Genomic DNA, 26,248 nt, shown 5'->3' on the forward strand with positions numbered 1-26,248 from the left:
CGAGTATAGCAGGGATTGTGGGGCTGGTGCGGGATCGGGCAGTGTTTCGTTCTGCTGTGCATGGGGTCGCTATGAGTCGGAAACGACTCGATGGCACTTAGCAACAACAACAACAACATCATTCCCATATACTGTTGGGGCTGCTGGTCTATCTGAATTTTTCAAACCTTCTCCACTGTGCTCCTGGACATCCAGTTTGAGATGGTATGATGTAGGACTCTGTGTCAGGTCTGATCTTGGGTAAGAGTTTGAATGGGAAGAGGGAGAGGATAACCTGATCTTACAGCCAGAAAATTTCTAAGTGTATACTGTGGATATGTGTCATACTTTTGATAATATTAGCTATATGAGCAAGTTTTGGATTGCCACGGAACATCAGGAAATTTGAAAGTAATGTATTCATTGTCAGATTAGAGGAAAACAGTCACTGTATATTGCAGCTGATATTGCAATATGCTTTAATATTGAGCCAAGAGAGGAAAGGTTGAGCAGGTAAGTCTTGAGATAGTGATTTACACGGCTTTTGACAAATTTCCACATCCAGGATTTGAAGACTAATGAGCCTCGGCTGAGGGATATCAATAAGGTGGCTGATGATCTGCTATTTGAGGATCTTCTAACACCAGAAGGAGCTCAAATCCGACAGGTAAATAAGACTCCTTCTATTCATCCTCACCACTAGCCTGAACTTCTTGGTTCCAATTTCTTTTCAATATGCTCAACTTCTTGTTGCACAGGTTAGCTAGGAGAATGCAGAAAGTAATGACAGTGTGGAGCTGTCTACAGGAAAGTCTAAGGACAAATAGTCCAGGCATTTTTATTGTCAAAGGAACTTAATGAAAGCTGACTTATTTAACATCCATTGAGTGTCCTCTGTGCTTCCACAATAGGTGTTATGTGGGCATGTTGTAGTATCAGACAGGAATTCAGATTTAGCTTCACGACATAGAATATTGCACTGGATATCATGAACATTGGGTTTAATTTCTGACTCTACCACCATCTCGCTCTGTGTCCTTGGGCAAGTCCCTTTATTTCTGAGGACCTCGATTGCCACATCTGTAAAGGGAGAGCATTGCATAGCACAATCTCTAAGTTTCATTTTAATTTTCTGCTCTGTGCTCCACTAATTGAACATAAAGTACTTCTCTCTACTCATACCATAAAATATTTCTAATTGAAAATTCTAAATAATTATATTTGACCAGACATCTTTAAATTGCAGCACATACTCACTCACCACACCACCACCATCACACACACCCAGAAAATCCAGTGCTCAAATGTCTGAATACAAGAACATGCAGAACAACAGAAAAAAAGAGGCTATTATAGTAGGAAGTGATTAATCAAGAAAGCTTATTGGAAGAGGTGGATTCTGATAAACACATTGAAAAAAGAGATGAATATAGTTTAGTGGAGATGACAGGGAGCATTCTGTGCCTAAGCAATTGGTGTGGACTATGGTTCTACAAAGGCCTGATATACGATTACAGAATGTCCAGTCCAGCCCTCTAGGTTGTCATAACCATTGAGAAAGACTTCTCAGCTCCTATCAGTGGTGGGTATCATGGGGTAAGAAGAAGTAGTACACATGTGAACAATCTACTTACTCTCCGTACAAAGTAAGCCTTGAAGGGTTACTAGGTTTCTTCACTTCAGGATGCAGAAAAGTATTAGATTTCTCTTAGAGAAATGTGATAGCTTCCAACTACCCAGACAACTTCCTTCAGTTTTTTGACATTGTAATGAAGTCTCTTTGGCAACATTCATCTACTTTTGCTCCAGGGTTGATGGTTCCATCCTGGCACATCAGTTTGAAAAGAAAAGAAACCCCTTTCTCTATCACCTTGAAGTAAGTGAGGCCCAAGCTTAGACGATCCAAGAAAGAATTAAAGCTATGCAATTTCTGAAGGATACAACATGAGCACAGACAAGATTTAAATCCTATCTGGTCTTCAGATACCACTGAACTATCTGAGTTATCTTCCTGGCTAAAGTTTGATGTGTCTGCTCACTTTCAGGAGTTGAATACTCGCTGGGGCTCCCTGCAGAGGCTGGCAGAGGAACAGCGCCAGCTACTGGGCAGTGCCCATGCTGTCCAGATGTTTCACAGGTGAGAAAGTAGTACTTCTCATAGACACACTCAAAGATCCCTGATTTTGTTTACTACGGTAGAACTATAGCTCTCTTTCCTGAGAGAGAGCCAAATTGCCAAGAGGAAAACAGATGTGTGAGTAGTAGATTCTTCACTTGGCACATATGGTACTCCAAGACAATCATCTTCCACATCTCTGGTGTCTACCCCTGGTACATAATTGGTTATATGTATGTATGTGTATATAGATAGATAGATAGATAGATACAGATATAGATAGATAGATAGATAGATATAGATATATACATATATAGATATATCAGACACAGACATAAACAATTGTTAAAGGAACAAAAAGAAACAATGTGGTATTTGTTGCCCTCTACTGTCCACTCTAGTTCACAATGTGATTGTTTAAGCCTCTATTTCTATTTTAAGTTTCATTCATGTTCATTGCTGAACTAGAAGCAGACAGTAGAGGGCAACAAATACATTGACTCTACCTGTACCTTCAACAATTATGTCTGATTTCCAAACCTGTGTCTAAATAAAACAAACAAGCAATCAAACAAAACCACAAAGAAACAAGCAAATGAACAAACAGAAATAGAAGCCAAATACCTTCGCTGTGTATAAATGTATTTTTGTAGATTTAGGGAAGGGAAAACTGAGACTCAAGTTCATCTGAAGCTATGGAGTGTAATGTTAACCATGTTACACCGCAGTCTGACTATGTGGTTCAAACTTGGCTCCAACATTTATCAGTGGTATGACTCTGAGAAAATACTTAGCCTCTTTAAGCCTGGGAATGACAATAGTAGCTATGCCTGTATCCATGCAATATCCACGGGAGTTGTTCTGAGGATTAAATGATAATAAGAATAAGGCTGACTATAAGGAGGAAGACAAATATATTAAAGGTGACTTCCTTACAAGCTCAGAAAATCTTCCTTTGCTACACGGTACACATGATTCCTACTAATCAGCAAAGTCACTCTTTACTCTCCTGTATAACAGAGATGCAGATGACACAAAGGAGCAGATTGAGAAGAAGTGCCAGGCCCTCTGTGCTGCTGACCCTGGCTCAGATCTGTTCAGTGTTCAAGCCCTTCAGCGACAGCATGAGGGCTTTGAGCGAGACCTCATGCCCTTGGGGGAAAAGGTGAGACAGTGTGTGCTGACAGGCTTTTCCAATGCTTTCTTCTTTGTGCTTACATTTACAAATGCCCTTATTTTGTTTATCCTATTCTGTGCTTGTTCTTTGTACCATCTCCCTAAGGCAAAGCCATTAAAAGGACAAGACCACAACCATTAACAAAGCAAACCTCCTACTTGCCATATGACTATCATATATTCCTTTGCCACTTTAGTGGATTCCAAGTGACCAGAAATTGCCTGAAGCTATTTGGAGACCATACCCAGGATAGTCAGGCCTATGCCTGAGATGGTGCAGAACTTCTTTAACCAGGAATCACATAAGCTTCCCAACACTACCCTGACCCAAAAGTGCACTCCTGAGCTTGCCAACAAGAGTCTGGGATGAATCATAGGCATCACACAACTTGGCATTATCATGTAGAGCAAAAAGTGCAGAAAATGTCTATATTGGAAAGATCTCCACATTAAGAATCTGAGTTAGTGATTTTACCACTAACCAGCAAAGTCACTTAACTACCCTACCCCACTGACTTCTTCTTCTTCTTCTTTTTTTTTTTTTTTTAATTGTGCTTCAGGTGCAAATTTACAAAGCAAATTTGTTTTACATTAAACAGTTAATGCACATTTGATTTCATGGCCCCGGTTACCAGCCTCAACCATAAAAAACTCTCCTCTCTCCTGCCTGTGACTACCCCCTTCCTGTGCCCTTCTTGTCTATGGATTCCTGTCTGTCCAGCTTTCCTTCTATGTGAATGCTGTGTCTCTGCTGTCTCATGGCTGCTTGATCTAAGTGGTCCATCTCCCTAGAGTAGGTGGGTGTATCTCTCTAGGGTAGGTGTTCTGCATGTAGGTCTTTCTACTATTATGCTGAGAGCCAATCCATGGAAGTGAGCACATTTCTAGGCCTGAAGGATAACCCGAGGTCATAGTCTCAGGGGTTCCATCAGTCTCTATCTGACCAGTAATTCTGGTCAATTTTGTGTTTTTGAATTTTGTTCCACATTTTTATCCCCACTCCATCTAGGATCTCTAATTTTGATCCCTTTCCGAGTGGTTGGTAGCCGGGCACTATGTAGTTCTTCTTGTCTCAGGGTCATGAAGGCTGAGGTCCTTGTAGTCCATTATATCTTTGGACTAATTGTTTCCAGATGACTTTGAGTTTCTTCATTCTTCTTTACTCCAGAAGAGCGGAGACTAATAGTGATACTTTAGATGGCCACTTGAAAGCTTTTAAGACTCCAGCCACTACTCACCAAAGTAGGATGTAGACAAAACTTTTATGTACTATGTTGTGCCAGTTGAGCATGATGTCCCCTGAGACTATAGCCCTGAACCTGCAGGCACAGTGATTCTCTGTCTCAGGGTGCTTGGTTGTCTCTGAGAAGCTACTCCAACACTGTCCTCTGTTGCTTCTGTAATATGTGTGGATAATTTTGTAGCACAAGTGCATATGTAAGATTGTCTTCAGTTAGATCTATCCTTGGTCTTGGGTATATTCTTATTCACCTACCCCCACCTGATCTTCTCACCTGTCTATGCATTTACCCGTACAAAGCCTAGTGTTTGGTATCAGTGGCAATGCAGTATTGTGCATGTGATAGTATTTACCTCTGTTGTCTATATATTTTGTGCATGTTTCTGTGTCTTTCCTTTCCCCAATATCACCATGCTGGTCACACCCCCACTGACTTTTTATTTTAGAAAGAAGTATGGTCATATCAATTTTGACTACTTCATAGAATTATCATGTGAACTGAAATAGTTGGCATTATTATTTTATAACATAACAAGATATGCTTTTTATATCTCTGATGTCTATTTTGAAAGATGAGCACCAAGGCTATAATCTCTTCTTTTCCTAGGACTCAGGTGTGATTAGGCTCTCATTACTCTAGGTTGATTACCAGAGCTCTTGCACCTCCTTAGGTCACCATCTTGGGAGAAACAGCAGAGCGGCTCAGTGAGTCCCATCCAGATGCCACCGAGGACCTGCAAAGGCAGCGAAGAGAGCTGAATGAAGCCTGGGATGAGCTGCTGGGACAAACAGAGGATCGTAAGGAGAACTTAAATGAGTCCCAGAAATTCTACCTGTTCCTCAGCAAGGCCAGGTAAAGCTCAAAGGTAGACTTTGAGCAGATGGAGTGGGTAATCCCTATTTTAGCCCCTGAGTGGAGTTTATAGGGGAAATCTAGATACAAGAGCTTTGCTGTTCACTTCTGGATAGTGAGGACACCGTGTGTCCAGTTCTGGTGAAACACAAAAATGTGAGGCTCAATACTCCAAACCATAAAATGTTGAAGTTGGAAGGAATATAAGGCCATCTAGGACATTTAAGTAAACATTTGTTGAGTGATTAATATGTATATTGCAATGTGTCAGCAGTTACAAAGATAGGGACTTCACTGTGTTGGGGATGCAGAGAAGAATACTGAGAACTACAGTAGAACATCATATGGCCCCAAATTCACATACTAGCAAACAACAGTGAGAACTTGGATATAGAGAGAACAGACAAGGCATTCTAGAAAAAAATAGCATTTTATTGGACTTATCTGTCAAGATTTTAACAAGGGACAGAAGAGAAAGATACTCATGTAGAGGGGACTATGCAAACAAAGTCTTAGAAAGGGACAGAATGTTGTTCATGGAGCAGGGGCAGCTAGAGAACAGGTTTGTATGTCGGGGGTAAGGAGATATAGCAAGAGAGAAATTTTAAAATGTTGGAATCAAATCCTGGAGAATTATTGCTTTGTTAAATAAGTTAAAGATTACTAGAGTCCAAACAAATCACCTGCAAAGATATATTTTATCTGTGGAACTATTCCTATGTTCTGCCTCATTATATTAGTCTATTAAGAGGAATAGTTAGAGTTGGAGATCAAGGAAGTAATAGCTCACAATGCAAAAATGTTAGAGAAGAAAGAAGGCTCATTTTGGCAAATTTCTGTGCTTGCTCTTGGCTTGTTCCTCCATAATTCTGCACCTCTGGAAAGCCATTTTCTTTCATGTCATATAAATAAACAGCATCCACCTCCATTCCCCAAACCAAATGCTTATATCCCTGCAGATACAGATTCTATCTGGAATTCATGTTCTGGACCAAATACTCTAAAAGTTTTGCTTCTCCTTCTTCATGATACTTTTGTTATCAGGGTTTTGAGTTTTTTAATAGCTATTTGTGTCTATGTTTTGTTTGCTTTTTCCCCTTTCAATGGAAATTGTTAGCTCCTAGAAAGCAAGAATATGTATTTTTGTCAATGCCTAAGGCATTTGACTGCTAACCAGAAGGCTGGTAGTTCAAACACACCAGCCACTCCTCAGAAAGAAGATTGGGCAATCTACTTCTGTAGAGACACCATCTTGGAAACCCAAGGAAGGGTCGCTAAGAGTCGGATCTGACTCGATGGCAGTGAGTTTGGTTTGGTTTTTGTTTGGGTAATTAGTAAACAAGAAAATTCAGTTGCTTGAATAAATAAATGGGTAATTTTATAAAAGAAGAAATATTTATGCCAATGATTGCTATTTAGCTAACAGGAGTCATAATACTTCATGACATGTTTAATTTGATCTCCACATATAATTTCAAGTTAATGCATAGTGACTTGACATTTATCCTCTTCGGAGGACAGATGTTAGGTCTGCACAGTCTTACTTCCTGACTGTTAAGAGAATGGGAAGTAAACTGACTTAATTAGCAGTGTATATTTTTTTTGTGTGTGTGAGTTTAGTGAGCAGAAGTCTTTACTGAATTCTGTTGTGTAAAAAAGTAAAAGGAAGGACATGTTTTCTTTGAGATTCAATAATAAGATAGACCTTTAAACCCAAGAAACCACTTAGAAAGGACAGGAGTTGATAGGAGCAATAATGGCATGCAGAGTAGCTCAGAATGCTGGAAGCCTAGGTTCCAGTTGAGATATTTCCTTTTGGTTATATCACATTGGGCTAATTACTAATTTTTCTAGGCTGATTTTCTCTTCTCTAAAATGGAAACAAATTCTTCACATTCTGTACAAGATTGTTGTAAGAAGTGGAAGAGATAATATATACGAAGAGATTTTCAAATGCAAGGGTTTACTATCAAGTGATAGAGTGCAAACAATAAACCTTAGATCTGTAAAGTATATAAAGACAGATGTTGTTGTTGTTATGTGCCATCAAGTCGGCCCCGACTCATAGCGACCCCTCCTTGGGTTTCCAAGGCAGTATCACTACAGAAATAGGATTGCCCAACCTTCCTTCTGAGGAGTGGCTGGTGGGTTTGAACTGCCAGCCTTCTGGTTAGCAGTCAAGTGCCTTGGGCACTATGCTACCATAGATGCTAATTACTCTCTAGAAAGAGAAGAATAATAGCCAGAGAACCCTTTAGCAAGTTGCAAGGTTTTCTTGTCAATACCAATATTCTGTCTAATTCTCTAGGGATCTACAGAATTGGATCAATGGCATTCGTGCCATGGTATCATCACAGGAGCTGGCTGAGGACTTAACTGGCACAGAGATCTTGCTGGAACGACACCAGGTATCACTGGACCTCACAACTTCCTCTCATTTTACAATTTCAGTGAAATTGGCTTCTCCACTCTCTGCCCCTTTCTTCCACAGGAGCAGCATGGTGACATGGAGGCTGAGGCTCCCACCTTCCAGGCCTTAGAGGACTTCGGTGCAGAACTTATGGGCAGTGGGCACCGTGACAGCCTTGAAATTGAAAAAAAGATTCAAGATATCAGACTACAGAGAGATGATTTGGAGAAAGCTTGGGAACAACGCAAGAAGATGCTGGACCAATGCCTGGAGTTGCAGGTATGGCAAATTCCCAATTGTTAATCATGATCAGCCTCAGTCTGTTTCCTTTCATGCAGTTTTTCTTGGTATAAGTTCTCAAATCATTGGCTTTTCCATGTGGTAAGCAGAAGGGCATCTCTTGTTATCTGATATTGGATTATCTGTTTTGTAGACTAATAGTTGTGATGTTCTTTGCTCTTATCCTTGTTAGAAGAACCACATACCATGGGAATCAGTTCTGGGCATTAAATGAAATCATTGTAATTTACCTGGTAGCATAGTGCCTAAGGCACTGGACTGCTAACCAGAAGGCTGGTAGTTCAAACCCACCAGCAACTCCTCAGAAGGAAGATGGGGCAATCTACTTCCATAGTGATACTGCCTCTGAAACCCAAGGAGGGGTCTCTATGAGTCGGGTCTGACTCGATGGCACATAAAAACAACAACAGTTATTTTTTTATTGTGGACCTACTGTGTTCAGCACCTTGGAGACACAAAAATTGGTAAGACTGGACCTGTTTTCTTATGTGTTGAAAACAGACATGCAGATAAATCATTTAGTACAATATGATGATTAATAAAACAACAGTACAAAATTTGCTTGGAGGCTAAAGAGGAGGCAGAAATTAATCCTTCTGAGGAGAAGCAGTGGGTGTGTCACAATATACCCTGAAATTTTAAAGAGTTTACCAGTTACCAGTGATTACCAAAGTTTTAAAGAGATAACTGGCCAGTATTCACCAAGTGTAGAATACAAGGAAGTACATAGTTTACATAAAAACATAAAATGTGTGTTCAAAGAGTAAAGAACCAAATAGCTAAAATTCATGGTATGGATATTGTGTGTGTGTGTGTGTGTTGTCTCTGTCCTATGAATGTTCAGGTGTTTTAGGTTATGGCTATTAAAGCACACCAACTCTAGTCTGTTCTTGACTGATGAAAATGATTGTTCCTTTTCCCAAATAGCTCAACAATTCTTTTTCATTTGTTATGTAGTTGTCTTATCTTTACCTTTGCCTTTCACAAGGCAAGTGCTTACTTCATCAATCCTAATTTTACTAATTTTCCCATTAACTCTAAATTACTTTAAGTCAAAGGAGAATTTTGATGACCTCATCTACATTTCACATGTCTCTGACCTACAGAGACTTGAGTGATGTCTAGAAGACTGGCATAAAATAAGTTCTCCATATCTTTAGCAAAGACACATGGACCCTTCCTTGCTCTTAAAAATTCACAATTCATCTCACCACTGATACTGTACAAAGCAGCTACTGGTAATTACATAGCTTAGGTATTTCTCAGACATATGTGCAAATTTTAAATGCTTGAAATAATAGAGAATGTCAAAGTTTCCTGGAAGTGGAGGCTTCTAGATGGTATGAGAGACTGCTCTCTTTATCTCTAAGTCCACCAATTCACCAATGAGAACACTAAAGTTCTGGACTCTAGAAACCCTTAGGAATATGTCACCCTCCTCTCTGAAGGCCTTACCACTTGCCTAAGAACTAGGCTGGTAGAAACTGAACATTGATATTACATTTTGAACAACATGAACAGTATTTGTCAACTATTCCAGGTAAATACCCATATATAAAAGTACATATTGAACAATTGAGTGAATGAATGTGGCCAGAACCCTAGACAAAGTTTCTAGGGAATTAATGGCCATCCAAGTAAGACAATTAGTATACTGAAAGGCTAAGTAGAGATGAGATTAAGCACCTGAATATCTATACTCCAACTGACCCTCCAATTCTCAGTCTCTCTATATAGTATTTTCTCTGTCTCATTATCTGTCTTTGTTTCTCCCTCACTTTCTTTCACACAAACACACACACATTTATTAATAATATAAGTACCCCCTGTAGGATCTCTTATGTCCATACAATATCATAGGACAGAGGTAAAACCATTTCTTCTGTCTTATTGAAATGAATGTACCATATACCTCTGCTAACATTCCCCATAGTTTTTCCAAGGGAACTGTGATCAGGCTGAGAGCTGGATGGTAGCACGTGAGACTTTCCTGAGGTCAGAAGACAAGGGCTCCTTAGACAGCCTGGAGGCCTTGATGAAGAAACGTGAAGACTTGGACAAAGCAATCACTGCCCAGGTAATAACAGCTACTATAAAGAGTGTAATGATACCTTGAAGGCACAGTGATTAATTGCTTGGCTGGTAACTGAAAGGTCAGCAGTTCAAACCCACTAGCACTTTGCAGGAGAAAGAAGTGGCAGTCTGTTTCCCTAAACATTATAGCCTTGAAAACCCTGTGGGGCAATTCTACTCTGTCTTATGGGTTGAAGTTGACTTGATGACAATGGGTTGGGTTAAATAAAAACCCAAATAATTTCTGAGATATTTTCCAGACCTTCGTTGTATATTTTAATGTTTTTTTTTTAAGTATTTTGACATCCATTTTCTTCTCATTGAAAATGGAGGTAGGCAAGGAAGCTTCACGCTGTGGTTTAGTCTTGCCTAAATCACATGTAGTACATGAACTTTCTCACTTTAAGTTCATTTGTGTTATTTTTCAGGTTTTAACTCCAAACCCAACATAATTGTGCTGTAGGGGGTGGTGAAATAGTGAAGGATATTGCGTAGGCTTATTGCTTAGGGTAAATGGAGAGACAGGCAGCTTAATGGACTTGTGTTCTCAGACTGAATTAAGTGGAAACCACTTAACCTATTTAACAATTGAACACAGAAGTAAATTTACTGTGAAGTCCATTGAAAGTACTTCACTCAATACAGATTTTATGCATGATACCTATAAATTAGTAAATTAAACAGAAGATTCTACAAGATGACTCTTTCACCTGGTAATCAATTTTATCCCTCTCTTATCCTAAATTTAAATTCAGTTATTTTTTTCTTTTTAATTTTTAAGATTTTCACACAACTTTTTCAGATCACAAAAACTATAGTAGTTATATTTTAGAAGTATTCTCATAAATATGTCATCTTACAGGATAACAAATAAATATTGACTCAGCATTGAAAGTACCCAATGGGCTTAAATTCCAAGAAAATAGTATTTTCACTAATTGATCAATAACTAGGTGGGGGAGAGCTAGAATTGGTTTTGCTTCCTAAGATATTTATATTAGAAAATTTCAAAGATAACCAGGAATAATTTAAAATTCAGAAAATCTGACTTTTAGAATTAAAAGAGACTTTATATACTATTTCAGAATTCCACCCATGCAAGAATAACCTCTACAGTGGCCCTCAGAAATGGTTGTTCTCCAGAGAACTTTTTTTCCACACAAGTAGCCCATCTACTTGTTGACCAGCACAGATTTTTAATTGTTTCTTCTCTTGTTGAGTTGAAGTCCACCTCCTTGTAAAAACATTTAACCTTTGGTCTTGGTGCTGCCCTCTAGACCACAAAGGATATGTCTCTTCTTTTCTAGGAGGGATTGTGGGATTGCACCAAAAATCTAATCTCCAGACATCTGGACTCTTTCCTTTTCCTTTCACTAGGGAGGAAAGATCACCGACCTAAAACTTTTTGCTGAGCGCCTCATAGCTGATGACCACTACGCCAAGGAAGCAATTGCTGCTCGGCTCCAACGGGTGCTAGACAGGTCAGGCCCGAGTGATTGTTTAGTTAGCTAAAATAAGATATAGAAAAAGGACTTCTTTGTTAGCCTTTAATTTTGAGGTGACACTTTGGGTTCTTCTCTTTTCTAGATGTCTAAAATTATCTTGACACCTTGGGAAATTTGCTCACCTAGACTCATAGAATGAAAGGTCTGGAAAATATCTCAGAAATTATTTGGGTTAACCATTGCATTCTAGGAGCTCTGGTAGTGTAGTGCCTAAGGCACTTGACTGCTAACCAGAAGGCTGGTGGTTCAAACCCACCAGCCACTGCTCAGAAGGAACTTTGGGCAATCTACTTCCATAGTGATACTGTCGTCCGACTCGACGGCACATAACAACAACAACAACATTGCATTCTATACTTGATAATAATAATACTGTGAGAAGAGAAAGGCCAGACTGGTGGGTGAAAAGATTCATGGATATCGCATCAGAGCTTAGGAAAGGCAAAGGACAGAGAGTTCTCTGGCCCCCTTCTCCAGGTGGAATGCTCTCAAAGCTCAGCTAATTGCTGAGAGAACGAAGCTTGGAGACTATGCTGACCTGAAACAATTTAACCGTGATCTTGAGGAACTGGAAGAGTGGATCAGTGAGATGCTACCCACAGCTTGTGATGAATCCTACAAAGACCCTACCAACATTCAGGTAAGTTTGAAATAAGAATGTTAGAAAACTTCACGATATCTAGATTGTTGGTTAAATGGTCATCCCAGTACACTGACCACTCCTTTATTCTTGAGGCCACTGATACCACCATTGGGGATTTATCAATCTAATGTGGAATGGGTCCTTTAGAAGTCACCAACACCTTCAGAAATACCATGACAGAACATTAACTCTTCCCTTTCATCAGCAATTACTTCATCCTGCTTCCCTAAAGGAGAAGTTAATTTTTTTTCTTTCAGAGGAAATACCTGAAGCATCAGACCTTTGAAAATGAGGTCTATGGTCGAGCTGAGCAAGTAGAAGGAGTCATCAATCTGGGGAACTCCCTGATTGAGAGGAAGGCATGTGATGGCAATGAAGAGATCATGAAGGTAGGAGTTTGTTCTCAGTCTGGGCTCTAAGCCAGAAAGACAAGTTAAAAAAATCTTTTATTCTTTCAATGTTTCCATGTATAAGGATACAAAAAATATACTATGGTCAATGGCCTTTCCTCTGATTGTTGCACAAAGAAGGAAGAAAGCAGTGATGCTTAAACCTTCTGCTCTTATCATAATAGAACTTAAACTAAATAAGCTCACTGCCATCGAGTCCGATCTGACTCATAGTGACCCCTTCTTGGGTTTCCAAGGAGGTTATCACTATGGAACTTAGAACTCCAAACAAGTGTTAAACATAATCCCTATATCTTATCATGCTTACTAGTTCCTAAGTCTAGCAGTGTGTTTTTGTTTGTTTGTTTGTTTTGTTTTTTACATTTTCTAGCTATATTGTCAGGAATCTTTACGCATTCAGAGTTTAATTTCTGAAATCAGGGCAGGAACATGTCCTGAAGTGTATCCTTCTTTCTAACACCCCTGTTGTTTCCCAGGTTAAGTATAACTGTTTTAACATGTGTGATATTCAAGTGCTAACAAATTTGGACTAGTCCTTCTCCTTAGAGCCTCCCTTCACTATCCCCTCAGGTTGTCACAGGACTCTGAGTTTAATCACTTGCACACTCCTCACTTTATTTGGGTTAGGGGCAACTGGAAGAATTGGAGAAACACTGGGACTACCTGCTTGAGAGAACATTTGACAAAAGACAGAAGCTCGCTGAGGCCAGTCGCCAGCAGAGGTTCAACACAGGAATCCGGGATTTTGAATTCTGGCTCTCAGAGGTAATTACACCTAGGTATAATGGGGGCACAGAAGCTTTAGGAAAATGAAGATGAGGAATCTTTGTTCTAAAATAAGATAGCATTCATATTCTAAGTCTTTCCATGTAATGAGGATGTAAGTCATCCACTAAACTACACAGTAATCAGGAAATCAGCAGAAATGGTGAGAATCCATGCTAGGATCTCAACTCATCTGGGGACCTGTGTGTCATGGGAAATCATAAAATGACTGGGAAGAAACTTTGAAGACAATATAATTCAATAAAAAATCCAGAAGTTCCTTCTATGGTATCCCTATGAAGAAATCTCCTGGCCTACAATTGCATACCCTAAATGATAGGAAAATCATTACCTTTACTTTCCAAGGAAGACCATTGGGACATTTTCCTTGGCATTCAACCTAAATAAGCTTGCTTTAATTCTGTTCCTATGATTTTGTTGTTTGGTGCCGTTGAGTCAGCTCTGACTCATAGCAACCCTATGTGAACAGAACAAAATACTGCCTGGTACTGCACCGGCCTCACAATGCTTGCTATACCTGAGCCCATTATTACAACCACTGTGTCAAACCATCTTGTTGAGGGCCTTCCACATTTTGCCGACCCTACACCAAGCATGAGATCCTTCTCCAGGGGCTGGTCTCTTCTGATAACATGACCAAAGTAGGTGAGATGAAGTCTGGCAGTTCTCACTTCCGAGGAGCATTCTGGCTGCACTTATTCCAGGACAGATTTGTTCATTCTTTTGGCAGTCCATGGTACTTTCAGTATTCTTCACCAACACCACAACCCAAAAGAACTAACTCTTCTTCAGTCTTCCTTATTCATTATCCAGCTTTCACATGCATATAATATGATTGAAAAAACCATGGCTTGGGTTAGGCACACTATAGTCTTCAAAGGGACTTTAAATGTTCTTTGGCACTTTAAATAAGTGTTTTGCAGCAGATTTTCCCAGGGCAATAGGTCATCTTATTCCTTGACTTCTGTTTCTATTGGTGTTGATAATGGAATCCAGCAATAAAATCTTTGACAACTTCAATCTTGTCTCCATTTATCATGATGCTGCTTATTGGTCCAGTTGTGAGGATTTTCATTTTCTTTATGCTGACATGTAATCCACTCAGCAGACTGTAGTCTTTAGTCTTCATCAGTAAGTGTTTTAAGTTATCTTTGCCTTCGGCAAGCAAGGTTTTGTCATCTGCATATTGCAGGTTGTTAATGAGTCTTCCTTCCAATCCTGATGCCGTGTTCTTCTTTGTATAGTCCATCTTCTTGGATTATTTGCTCAGCATACAGATTGGATAAGTATGGTGAAAGGAAACAATCCTGATGTACACCCTTCCTGATTTTAAACCATGCAGTATCCCTTGTTCTGTTCAAATGACAGCCTCCTGGTCTATGTATAGGTTCTTCATCAGCACAATTAATTGTTCTGGAATTCCCATTTTTCTCAATATTATCCATAATTTTTTATGATCTACACAATCAAATGCTTTTGGATAGTCAATAAAACAAGTTTTTGCCCATAGAATCTTTCAATATTGCAACTCGAGGTTTGAATTTTTTCAATTCTTTCAGCTTAAGAAATACTGAGTATGTTCTTCCCTTTTGGTTTTCTAACACCAGGTCTTTGTACATTTCATTATACTAATTAACTTTGTCCTCTTGAGCTGTTCTTTGAAATCTTATGTTCTGCTCTTTTATCTTGTCAGTTCTTCCATTTGCTTTAACTACCCTTTGTTCAAGAGCAAGTTTCAGAGTCTCTTCTGACACCCATTTTGGTCTTTCCTTCCTTTCTTGTCTTTTTATTGCCCTTTTGCTTTCTTCATGTATGATCTTGATGTCATCTCAGAATTTGTCTGGTTTTCAGTCACTGGTGTTCAATGAATCAAATCTATTCTTTGGATGGTCTCTGAATTCAGGTGGGATATAATCAAGGTCATACTTTGGCTCTCATGGACTTATTTTAATGGTCTTTAACTTCCACTTGAACTTACATATGATCAGTTGATGGTCTGTTCCACAATCAGCTCCTGACATTGTTTTGGCTGAAGATATTGAGCTTCTCCAACATGTTTTTCCACAGATGTAGTCATTCTGATTGTTGTGTATTCCATTTGGCGAAGTCCACATGTATGGCTGCCATTTATGTTGTTGAAAAAAGGTACTTGCAATGAACAAGTTGTTGGTTTTGCAGACTTCTATCATGCAATCTCCAGCACCATTTCTATCACCAAGACCATGTTTTCCAACTATTGATGATTCTTCTTTGTTTGCAACTTTTGTATTCCAATCACCAGTAATAATTAACACATCTTTATTATATGTTTGGTCAATTTCAGACTGAGGAAATTGGTAAAAATCTTCAATTTCTTTGTCTTTGGCTTTGGAAATTGGTGGGTAAATTTGAATAATAATAGTATTAACTGGTCTTCCTTGTAGGTATATGCATATTATCTTATCATTGACAACATTGTACTTCAGGATGGATCTTGAAACATTTTTTGTGTTGATGAATGCTATGCCATTCCTCTTCAATTTGTCATTGCTGGTGTGGTAGACCATACGGTTGTCTGATTCAAAATGCCCAGAACTAGTCCATTTCATCTCACTAATGACTGGGATATTGATCTTTACTCATTCCATTTCATTTTTGTCGGCTTCCAATTTTCCTAGATTCATGCTTTATATGCTACATGTTCTGATTATTAATGGATGTTTGCAGCTATTTCTTCCCATTTTGAGTTCTGCCACCTCAGCAAATGAAAGTCCCAAAAGCTTTACTCCATCTAAGTCATTAAGTTAAACTCTATTGTGAAAAGGTAGCTCTTCTCCAATCATATTTTGAGTGCCTTCCGACCTGAGGGGCTCATTTTCTGGCACTATAGTGGAGACTGTTTCAGGGCTATTCATAAAGTTTTCCAGTACTATATTAGACAGTGTTTCACTGCTATTTGTCAAGTTTTCATTGGCTAATTCTTTGAGAAATGGATGTCCTCTTCCTTCTTCTAAGTTTGACTTAGTCTGGAAGCTCTGCCAAAACATGTCCCCCATGGGTGACCCTGCTGGTATTTGAAATACCAGTGGCATAGTCTCCAACCTCACAACAACACACAAACCACCACAGTATGATAAATTTAAACATGAGTGGTGGTCTGTCCCTATAAAAAAGCAAACCCACAGCCATCAAGTCAATTCTGACTCATAGCAACACCCTTTGGGTTTCTGGGGCAGTAAATCTTTATGGAAGTAGATTGCCTAGTCTTCCTTCCGTGGAGTGGCTGATGTGTTTGAACTACCAACCTTCTGGTTGGCAGTCAAATGCCTTAGGCATTATGCCACCAGAGCTCCTTTATGTCTGTCCCTATAGACATACTAAATTAGTCTAGTTTTATCCTTTGCTCTTCTATTCAGTTCTTTCAACATTTCCTTTATATTTATTGGTTGCAAGTCCTCTTACAAACCTGGTTATTCTCCTCTGAACATGTTTCATCTGTTCTGTTTTTCCAATGATGGTGACCAGAACTAAACCTGATATTGAAGGGAGGTCATTTATCAATAATTTGATAATAAGTTATCAAATACTTAATAATCAGATGGCTTTGCCCTAGTTGAAGCAGGTTGCTTTATGAATACAAATTAAAAATCTCATATGAAATAAATACTTTATGATGGCCTTTTGAAATGAACATCAAAACAGGGATGTGGTATGACCACACATGTAAAATCCATGATTGTAAGAATGGTATCAAACTTGTTTAGCATACTATTCCCAGTAATAAATACTGTACCAGATATCTAGTAAGTATTTAATAATCAGTGCGCAATACAGTGACATATTTCTTCCAGTGTCCAGAATACTCTATTGATAACAATGCAGCCTCAGACTGTTGGTACTCTTTTGCTAGGTATAAAGGGACAATGTAACATCTATCTAGTATAAAGGCTTAAGAGAAGAGGAGTTGTATTAGGAAAAGGACAAATAAGCTGAAATTGTGACTGGAGGCTTAGAAAAAAATGAGCTCCAATTCTGTTCTTCTCAAACCCAAACTTTGATTCCACACTGAGGAATAAAATAGAAATATAAGTCTTTCTAAATTTCCCTCAGTTGTATCCTATCAACATGGTTGTTGATTCATAGGATGTGTGAGTTGTAAGGGATTTTAATAATATTAATGTTATTGAGTTATTAAGTTAATGATACTGACTTCACCATCACCATTGGGAGCAATGTATTAAACATGGACCACATTGCAATTTTTACTGAAACTCAAAAATGCTAAGTAATATAATAGCTAGAATATAATAGAGCCATGATACAAACTCAGTTCTGATTGATTCTAAAGGATCTCATTGTCTTTTATCCCACAACCTCATTTTTCAGATGGAGCTCTGGTAGTGTAGTGCCTAAGGCACTTGACTGCTAACCAGAAGGCCGGCGGTTCAAACCCACCAGCCACACCTTGGAAGGAAGGTTAGGCAATCAACTTCCATAGTGATACTGCCTCGGAAACCTAAGGAGGGGTCGCTATGAGTTGGGGCTGACTCGAGGGCACATAACAACTACAACAACCTTAAGAAATGTAGACAAATCTTTCAATTTCTTTTTCCAGCTTATATTAAAGTTATTTTCTCCTAGTTTCCCTAATGTTCTATCCAAAATCCTCTTTGACTCAATCCCAGCTCTACTAAGATATCCCTCCAAAGTCTAGTTATCTCATAATTATAACATATACAAGAGTTATTGGGGGTTCCATAGTTCTGTCTAGTTTGCTGTCACTGCTGGCCCCTTGATGGAGAGAAGAAGTTAGACCCAGGTTCCATTCTGTTCCATTCTTTCCTGGAGAGTCACTTGGATAGTTGTTGCATTGTTCTTCTAACCTCTTTTAAAATACATCAATATTCTTTATATTGGAGCACAACAAATGATTCCTGAGCAAATACTATACGGCAGGCTCTTTATATATGTTAGCTCACTTAGTGCTAATAAGAGGCTCAAATTTTACTAATGCCAATACCAAGCCTTACAGAGCAGTTAAATAATTGGTCCAAAAGCACAAATACTTTTTGTTGCAAAGCTTGAATTCTGATCCATTATCATTACAAAGCCCATATCCTTTGCATTACACACCTCATCTCCTTGGGTTTAGAAATGCAATGGTATTTTGTTGTTGTTGTTGTTTGTCATTAACTAAAAAAAAAAAAAAATTCCTCACTGCCATTGAGTCAATTCCAACTCATAGTGACCCCATATGGGTTTCCAAGGTGGTAAATCTTTATAGTAGTAGATTGCCCAGTCTTCCTTCCATGGAGTGGCTAGTGGGTTTGAATCACCAACCTTCTGGTTAGCAGTCAAATATCTTAGGCACTACACCACCAGAGTTCATTTTAATACTTATCTATTTGGAGAAGTATGCTTTGCCAAAAGTCTTTTATTCCACCTATTCTGTAACTTATCAAATGGCTTTGGACTACTTGGAGCACGTTGTTTTATAAATACAAATGAAAAATCTTATATGAAATCAATAGTTTATAATCACAAGCAGTGCTGTTTGAAGTGAAAACAAAAGCAGTGGTGTGGCATGAGCATAATAATAAAATGATTGTAAGAAAGTTTTCAAATTTGTTCACTATAATATCCCCAGTAATAAACACAATGCCAGACATATAGTAAGAATTTAATAAAAACTTATCAGATAAACAAATGCATGCATAAATTGTTTCTTTAACATTTTTTTGGGGGAAAGTTTGAGGACATACATTGCTAATTACATTCTCCTTAAAGACAATTTTTATCTGGAAGCTTTATTTCTTGATCTCCCATTACTAGGCAGAGACACTGCTGGCTATGAAAGATCAAGCCAGGGACTTGGCTTCCGCAGGCAACCTGCTCAAGAAGCATCAGCTATTGGAAACAGAAATGTTGGCCCGAGAGGTAAGTAGTTCTGGAATCCTACCCCCTGGCCAGAATGGAAGGGCTTTTGACTTTCCTCTCTCCTGTCCATTTGAAATCACAGCATTGCAAAACTAACCTTAGTGTTCTCAGTTAGCAGTCATTATTACCAGGTGAAATCCATGGACTTCATGGTTGTTGTAACAGTCATTGTTAACCAATCATCATTAATCTATAGATTTCAAGACTCTAGGGAGTGAATCATAAGATTATCTCATTTATTTGTTTTCTTGATGCATGCATATAAACTCACTATCTTCCAAAGCTATCTATTTGATCTTGTCTTTGAAAAACATAAAAGTATATTTTATAGAATTTAGTTGAAAAATGAAATCAGATGGAGATGTGTGAAATGAAGTTACAAAGTGTAGATGAAACTACATATACACTCTGGAAATTCCAAGAAAGACTCCAGTTGCATCCTGATAGCAATAAGAAATCGGTCATGGGATCAGTTAGGGACATGCTGGCAGGTGTCAGTTTCGTAACAGAGAACTTTTATGTTACCAATTTTATTTGATTATACAGATACACAAGAAGGAGAGGAAGTTAAGAGCTTTCTAGGTACAAGGCTTCAGGGCTTGGCAATGTCCTCTGGGACATGATTAGGTGACAGGTTTAGAATGGGAATAGATACGGAAGACCAAAACTCATTGTCATCAAGTGGATTCCAACTTACAGCTATCTTGTAGGACAGAGCGGAACTGCCCACAGGGTTTCCAAGGCTATACATCTTTACAGAAGCAGACTGCCACATCTTTGTCCTGCAGAGTAGCTGGTGCATTCGAATCACTGACCTTTCGGTTAGCAGCTGATCACTTTTCACCACTGTGCTACCAGGGCTCTTAGACACAGAAGAGGCTATAAAATTCCTGAATGTGTTGTATAGCTGGCCTAAATATATATATATATATATATATATATATATATATATATATATATACCAATAGAGTAGTTGTTGTTGAATATTTCAATCAATTACTCTATCTACCGATAACTGTCAAATTGACTGCTGGGAAGGAAGAAAGTCTTATTTGGGAGCAGAGTGCTTGTTTACCAAGATCTTATATTCTAGTTGAGGAGAGAAGTCTAATGAAAGTGAAAGAATCAGATGAAAAAACAAGACATGTAAGGCCAAATGTGCAATTTGAGTAATATAGTCATGCTATCCATGCTGCTCTCTGATCGACCTCTTATCCAGACTCAGTTAAGAGTACAACATGGAATTCACTGTTTTCAAAAGCAATTTATTTGACTTGGTTTTTCCACCTGAGTCAGAACTGACTGAAGGTCTTAGGTCTAATTACTTTGTATTGTTCACTGAGAGCACTGGGTTTTTTTAGGATTCACTCGAGGACCTGAATGAATTGGCTGCTGATCTGCTCTCCAGTGGGACTTTCAATGTGGACCAGATCGTGGAGAAAAGGGATAATGTCAATGAGCGCTTCCTGAATGTCCAGAACTTGGCTGCTGCACACCATGAAAAACTGAAAGAGACCTATGCCTTGTTCCAGTTCTTCCAGGACCTAGATGACGAGGAATCCTGGATAGAGTATGCACTGCTAACTCATGGTGGTAGAATCATCCAAAACAGTAGATAATCCACAAAACATGTTTTTATTTAATGTTGGAATGAAATATGTAATTATTTCTTGCAGGTGGTATTTCCTCTTAATCATGTTAGCCTTAGTCTAAGATAACATTGGTTTTTATTTTTCTCAAATTCCCTTGCTAGATGCAGGTGGAGAGACATGAGCATAGACGGACTGGATAATAGCTCATGTATATACTGAGAACAAAATGAAAAGGCCATATACGTTTGTTCTAGATAGTTCATAAACTGTGTAATGCTTATGGAGACAGCTGGGCATTTACGTCAACTACTCAGCTGATGAGATCACTGTCATTATTCTGTCTGTATCCAATGTATCTTATATGGCCCTCCTGGACATTGGACAGAGAATACCATAAAGTACCTTCCCTGGTAATACCATAAAATACCTGCCCTGGTTTTATTAGTAATTCTATTTCAGTTGTGAAAAAAAATGTAATTGAGAATATTTTAGCAACTCAAATTCTTTACCCTACTTCCTATTTAATCTGCCTCGTTATGTTCACCTCCTGCAAATCTACTGATTCTTGCTGATGACTAATGGCTTAGAGTGAAGCACAATACTGGAAATTCTCCTTGTGACAGTTATCTTCACTCTTAGGGTGACAAGTAGGACATTGCTAAACCATTTTAGAAACCATGAAATAAGATAATTTTGCCTACGCAGTTTCTTCCTGAGCCTCATGATAGCGTTCTCTTTTTATGTTCTGAACCATCTCAGTTGCCATGACTTTTATCACATCAGCTTGCTATATTTACTCTACCTAAATTTATTATTTAGATGTTATATCTGTGCATATGGTAGAGATCAGCATGCTGTTTTAACTTGTAATGATATAAATATGAAATTTGGCTGGCAGCCACTGATACTAATTATTCTTTTTGTTTATTGGCACTGGGGTATTCCAGAATTTACCATCTCTCTCAGCCCCAAACCGCCCCCCCACACACACACATACACACTATTAGAAAACCATTGTTGTAGACTGACAGATTTCTTCTTCTCACTGGTCCCAGGGAGAAATTGGTACGAGTGAGCTCTCAAGACTACGGAAGAGATCTGCAAGGCACTCAGAACTTACTGAAGAAACACAAACGCCTAGAGGGAGAGCTGGTGGCACATGAGCCTGCTATCCAGGTGGGAATCATAGAATTATGGAGTGTCTGAAAGACAGCGATCACTTAGAGCCAGCCTTTCATGTTATGGATAAGTAGGATGAGGGCACAAGATGTGAAGGTAGCATGCACGGATAACATAGTTAATTACAGAGTTCACAAGTCCTTTTTTATCCTCCATATCTTATCTCCTATGAATAAAAGAATCCTGAACAGCAACCAATGATCTTAGCTGGAAGTAACACTTATAACACTCCTGGGACCAGTTGCTGACAAGATGCAAATTGGAACATCTTGAAAAGTGTGTTTGAGCCATGTGGGAAAAAAATGTGATTCTGGACCTGGCTTGGTAGGTCCTATTACCCTAAGTAGCCCACTAAACAGGTCATGGACAGTAGCCTAGTGCAAGCTTTGAGATATTTACCAAAATACCTGGAAAAATTTAGCCTAATATATCCTCTTTATTCTCCCAGGCTTTTCAAGACCATTCCAAGTCACATGGAGTTTGTGTGCATTATGGAAAGTAGTAAGGGATACATAAGTTACATAGATACTTTGACAGGGCACTGTGGCTAAATGGGGAGAGAGTGTGGGGTGATGAAACATTAAAGAGGTGTTTTCTCTAGAATGTGCTGGATATGGCAGAGAGGCTAGGAGACAAGGCTGCTGTGGGACAAGAGGAGATCCAGGAGCGGCTGGCTCAGTTTGTTCAACACTGGGAGAAACTGAAACAGTTGGCCAAGGCTCGGTGAGTGAGGGATAGAAGACCCAATTCTCTCCCAGGATTGTGGTTGTTGGGTTGGTGTTAGAAGAATACCTCATACCAGGTTATTTAGCCACATGTTCATTTTACTTTGCATCTGTCCCCAGTTTTAAAATTGTGTGCAGGATTTAGTAATGAAAATACAAATACATATTTGATTTTTCTATTATAGCCACAAAGCCAAGATTGAAAAATTTCTTCCTATATTTTCATATGTCTTGGTAATGACGAGGCATTTCTTCTGGGGGAGTGAATGGGAGCTTCTGAAGCTTTGTAGTTCCTTCATGATAGAAGAAAGAAGGCAGTGCTCAGAGTAGAAGGGAACACTGCTTAGCCGCTGATATTCTCCTTCTCTGAAACCTGGGCACTTCAAGGTTCTTACAGAGTGGACACTGCTTTGAAACTCAAACTCTCACTCACTGTTGTCGAATAGGATCTGACTCATAGTGACTCCTCCTTGGGCTTTCAAGGCAGTATCACTATGGAAGTAGATTGCCTAACCTACCTTCCTTCCAAGGAGTGGCTCGTGGGTTTGAATCGCTAACCTTCTGGTTAGCAGCAGTCAAATGCCTTAGTCACTGTGCCACCAGAGCTCCTTGCTTTGAACTAAGCTTTGTGTATTGGTTTCTCCTCAGCTGCACGGGAGATCGTACAACTAGTCAATAGACACATAACGGATTGGGCTCTGGTCAGGTTTCCTTGTGACTGGTTTATGTAATAAGCCATCTGTTTTGATTGGATTGTGCCATCCTGCTGCACTCCTGCTTGCTACTTTCTCCTTATTGGGTCTTACCACTAGTCTTTCCTCATTATAGGGGGCTTCGGTTGGAAGAGTCCCTACAATATTTGCAATTCATGGAGAATGCTGAAGAAGAGGAAGCTTGGATCAGTGAAAAGGAAGCTATGGTTTCCCGAGGGGATTCTGGAGACACATTGGCTGCTACTCAGGTGAGCAACAGTCTGAATAGATCAATTTTCTTCTCTTTAATTTGAACCTTAAGCAGGCAATGTTTTCTCCTGTGAAAATCAGAATCCTTGTCATAGTGGGAAAGGAGATGAGGGAAATATGGATAATTCTTCCAATTTTAAATATAGTATATCAGGATCCAAAGATGTAAGTCCAAGGTAAGGGAACCAATTAGGTGTGAAGGGAAGACTCAAATCATATTCCCATGATCTGTGATTTGTATATGAATCAAAGTCATCATGGTTAAAAATAGGCAGGCCTTTCTTTTGGCATAGATTTTCTAATGAGTATTAGTTTGCCATGGACTTGACTTTGACTCATAGTGACCCATGTGTATCAGAGTAGAACTGTGTGCTCCATAAGATTTCCAATGACTAATTTTTCAGAAGTCGATCCCCAAACTATTCTTCTGAGGCACCTCAGGGTGAACTCAAACCCATAGCCAAATTCACTAACCAAGAAACTCCTAGTTTTTCTAAAGTTTCCCTACAATCCTGATATTACACTGATTTGGAAAAATTCACCAATGAATGACCATTAGCTACTGCTTCTAGAATATGTAATTTTAGGGGAAGGGACTTCTGGATGTTTTTGTTGTTGTTAGGTCCCGTTGAGTCTTCTCTGACTCATAGTGACCCTATGCATGGTAGAACGAAACACCACCCGGTCCTGTGCCAGCTCCATGATGTTTGCTATACTTGAGCCCATTGCCATAGCCACTCTGTCAATCCATCTCATTGAGGGCCTTCCTCCCCTCTTTCATTGACCTACTTACTGAGCATGATATCCTTCTCCAGGAAATGGTCCCTTCTGATAACATGACCAAAGTAGATGAGATGAAGTCTGACCATTCTCCCTTCCAAGGAGAATTCTGGCTGAACTTCCACCAGGACAGATTTGTTAGTTCTTTTAGCAGTCCATGGTAATTTCAGCATTCTTCGCCAGCACAACTTCACCACAACTCAAAAGCATCAATTGTTCTTTGGTCTTCCTTATTCATTGTCCAGTTCTCATGTGCATATGAGGCAACTCAAAATATCATGGCTTGTGTCAGGCACACCTTAGACCTCAAGGAGACATCTTTGCTCTTCATCACTTGAAATAGGTCCTTTGCAGCTTATTTGCCCAGTGCTATATGTTGCTTGATGTTCTGACTGCTGCTTTCATTGGAGTTGATTGTAGAACCAAGCAATATGAAGTCTGACAACTTCAATCTTATCACAATTGATTATCAATCAATCAAGACAATCAAGATTGATTATCAATCTTAGCAATCTATATAGGTCCAGTTGTGAGGATTTTTGTTTTATTTATATTGAGATGTAATCCATACTGAAGACTGTATTCTTCAATCTTCATCGTAAGTGCTTCAAGTCATCCTCACTTTCAGCAAGCAAAGTTGTGTTGTCTGTGTATCGCAAGTTGTTAATGATTCTCCCTCCAATCTTGATGCCACATTCTTCTTCATATAGTTCAGCTTCTTGGATTATTTGCTCAGCATGCAGATTGAATAAGTATGGTGAAAGGATACAACCCTGATGTACTCCCTTCTTGATTTTACACCTTGCAGTGTCCCCTTGTTCCTCACTGCCATGGAGTCAACTCCAACTAAAAGTGACTCCCTTTGGGTTTCTGAGTGGTAAATCTTTACAGAGAAATCTAGTGTATGCTTTATTCAATTTCCTCCAAAGGTAACATCATACAATTACTATAGTACAATATCACAGCCAGGATATTGGTACAGTCAAGGTACATGGCATTTCCATCTCCGTAAGCATTTTTCATGTTGCTCTTTTATAGCAGTACTTATCTCCTTCCTGTTCCTATTCCTACCTTAATTCCTGGCAACAACTATTCTGTTTTCCTCTTCTAGAATTTTGTCATTTTAAGAACATTATATTAGATTAAATTATATAGTATATAACCTTTGGGGATTGGCTTTTCTTCACTCAGCATAACTCTTTAGAGACTCATTCAGGTTGTTACATGTGACACTACTTTCTTTCTGCTGCTGTGTAGTATTTCATGGTATGGATGCACCACAGTTTATTTAGGCATTCATCAATTGAAGGATATCTGGGTTGTTTCCAGTTTTTACCTATGAATGAAAATAAAAAAAGTCACTGCCATTGAGTTGATTCCAACTAATAGCAACCCTTTTGGGTTTCTGAGGTGGTAAATCGTTACAGAAGCCTATGAATAAATTTGCTATAAATATCCATGGACAGAATTTCTAAGTGAATATAGGTTGTTATTTCTGTTTGATAAATAATGAGGAGTCCAATTGTTGGGATGCAATGTAATTGCATATTTTGCTTTATATATATATATATAAATATAAATATATGTGTATATATATATATAT

General features: G+C 38.9%; 1 protein-coding gene across 1 annotated transcript in view; it reads left to right on the forward strand.

The window, feature by feature from the left end:
- The window catches only part of SPTA1 (spectrin alpha, erythrocytic 1), a 100,845-nt gene that overhangs the window by 50,070 nt on the left and 24,527 nt on the right, over nucleotides 1-26,248 (forward strand). The window contains exons 24-39 of the mRNA XM_042781896.1: nucleotides 545-646; nucleotides 2,025-2,116; nucleotides 3,116-3,260; nucleotides 5,183-5,364; nucleotides 7,673-7,772; nucleotides 7,856-8,053; nucleotides 10,008-10,151; nucleotides 11,525-11,628; nucleotides 12,130-12,292; nucleotides 12,553-12,684; nucleotides 13,333-13,470; nucleotides 19,303-19,407; nucleotides 20,769-20,977; nucleotides 22,055-22,175; nucleotides 22,780-22,901; nucleotides 23,732-23,864. Of these exons, the coding sequence (XP_042637830.1) occupies nucleotides 545-646; nucleotides 2,025-2,116; nucleotides 3,116-3,260; nucleotides 5,183-5,364; nucleotides 7,673-7,772; nucleotides 7,856-8,053; nucleotides 10,008-10,151; nucleotides 11,525-11,628; nucleotides 12,130-12,292; nucleotides 12,553-12,684; nucleotides 13,333-13,470; nucleotides 19,303-19,407; nucleotides 20,769-20,977; nucleotides 22,055-22,175; nucleotides 22,780-22,901; nucleotides 23,732-23,864 (2,190 nt within the window). The remainder of the gene's footprint in view (nucleotides 1-544; nucleotides 647-2,024; nucleotides 2,117-3,115; nucleotides 3,261-5,182; nucleotides 5,365-7,672; nucleotides 7,773-7,855; nucleotides 8,054-10,007; nucleotides 10,152-11,524; nucleotides 11,629-12,129; nucleotides 12,293-12,552; nucleotides 12,685-13,332; nucleotides 13,471-19,302; nucleotides 19,408-20,768; nucleotides 20,978-22,054; nucleotides 22,176-22,779; nucleotides 22,902-23,731; nucleotides 23,865-26,248) is intronic.

Source organism: Orycteropus afer, unplaced genomic scaffold (genome assembly GCF_000298275.1).
Source record: "Orycteropus afer afer isolate SDZICR_OR568_19922 unplaced genomic scaffold, OryAfe1.0 scaffold00193, whole genome shotgun sequence".
Taxonomy (NCBI): Eukaryota; Metazoa; Chordata; class Mammalia; order Tubulidentata; family Orycteropodidae; genus Orycteropus; species Orycteropus afer.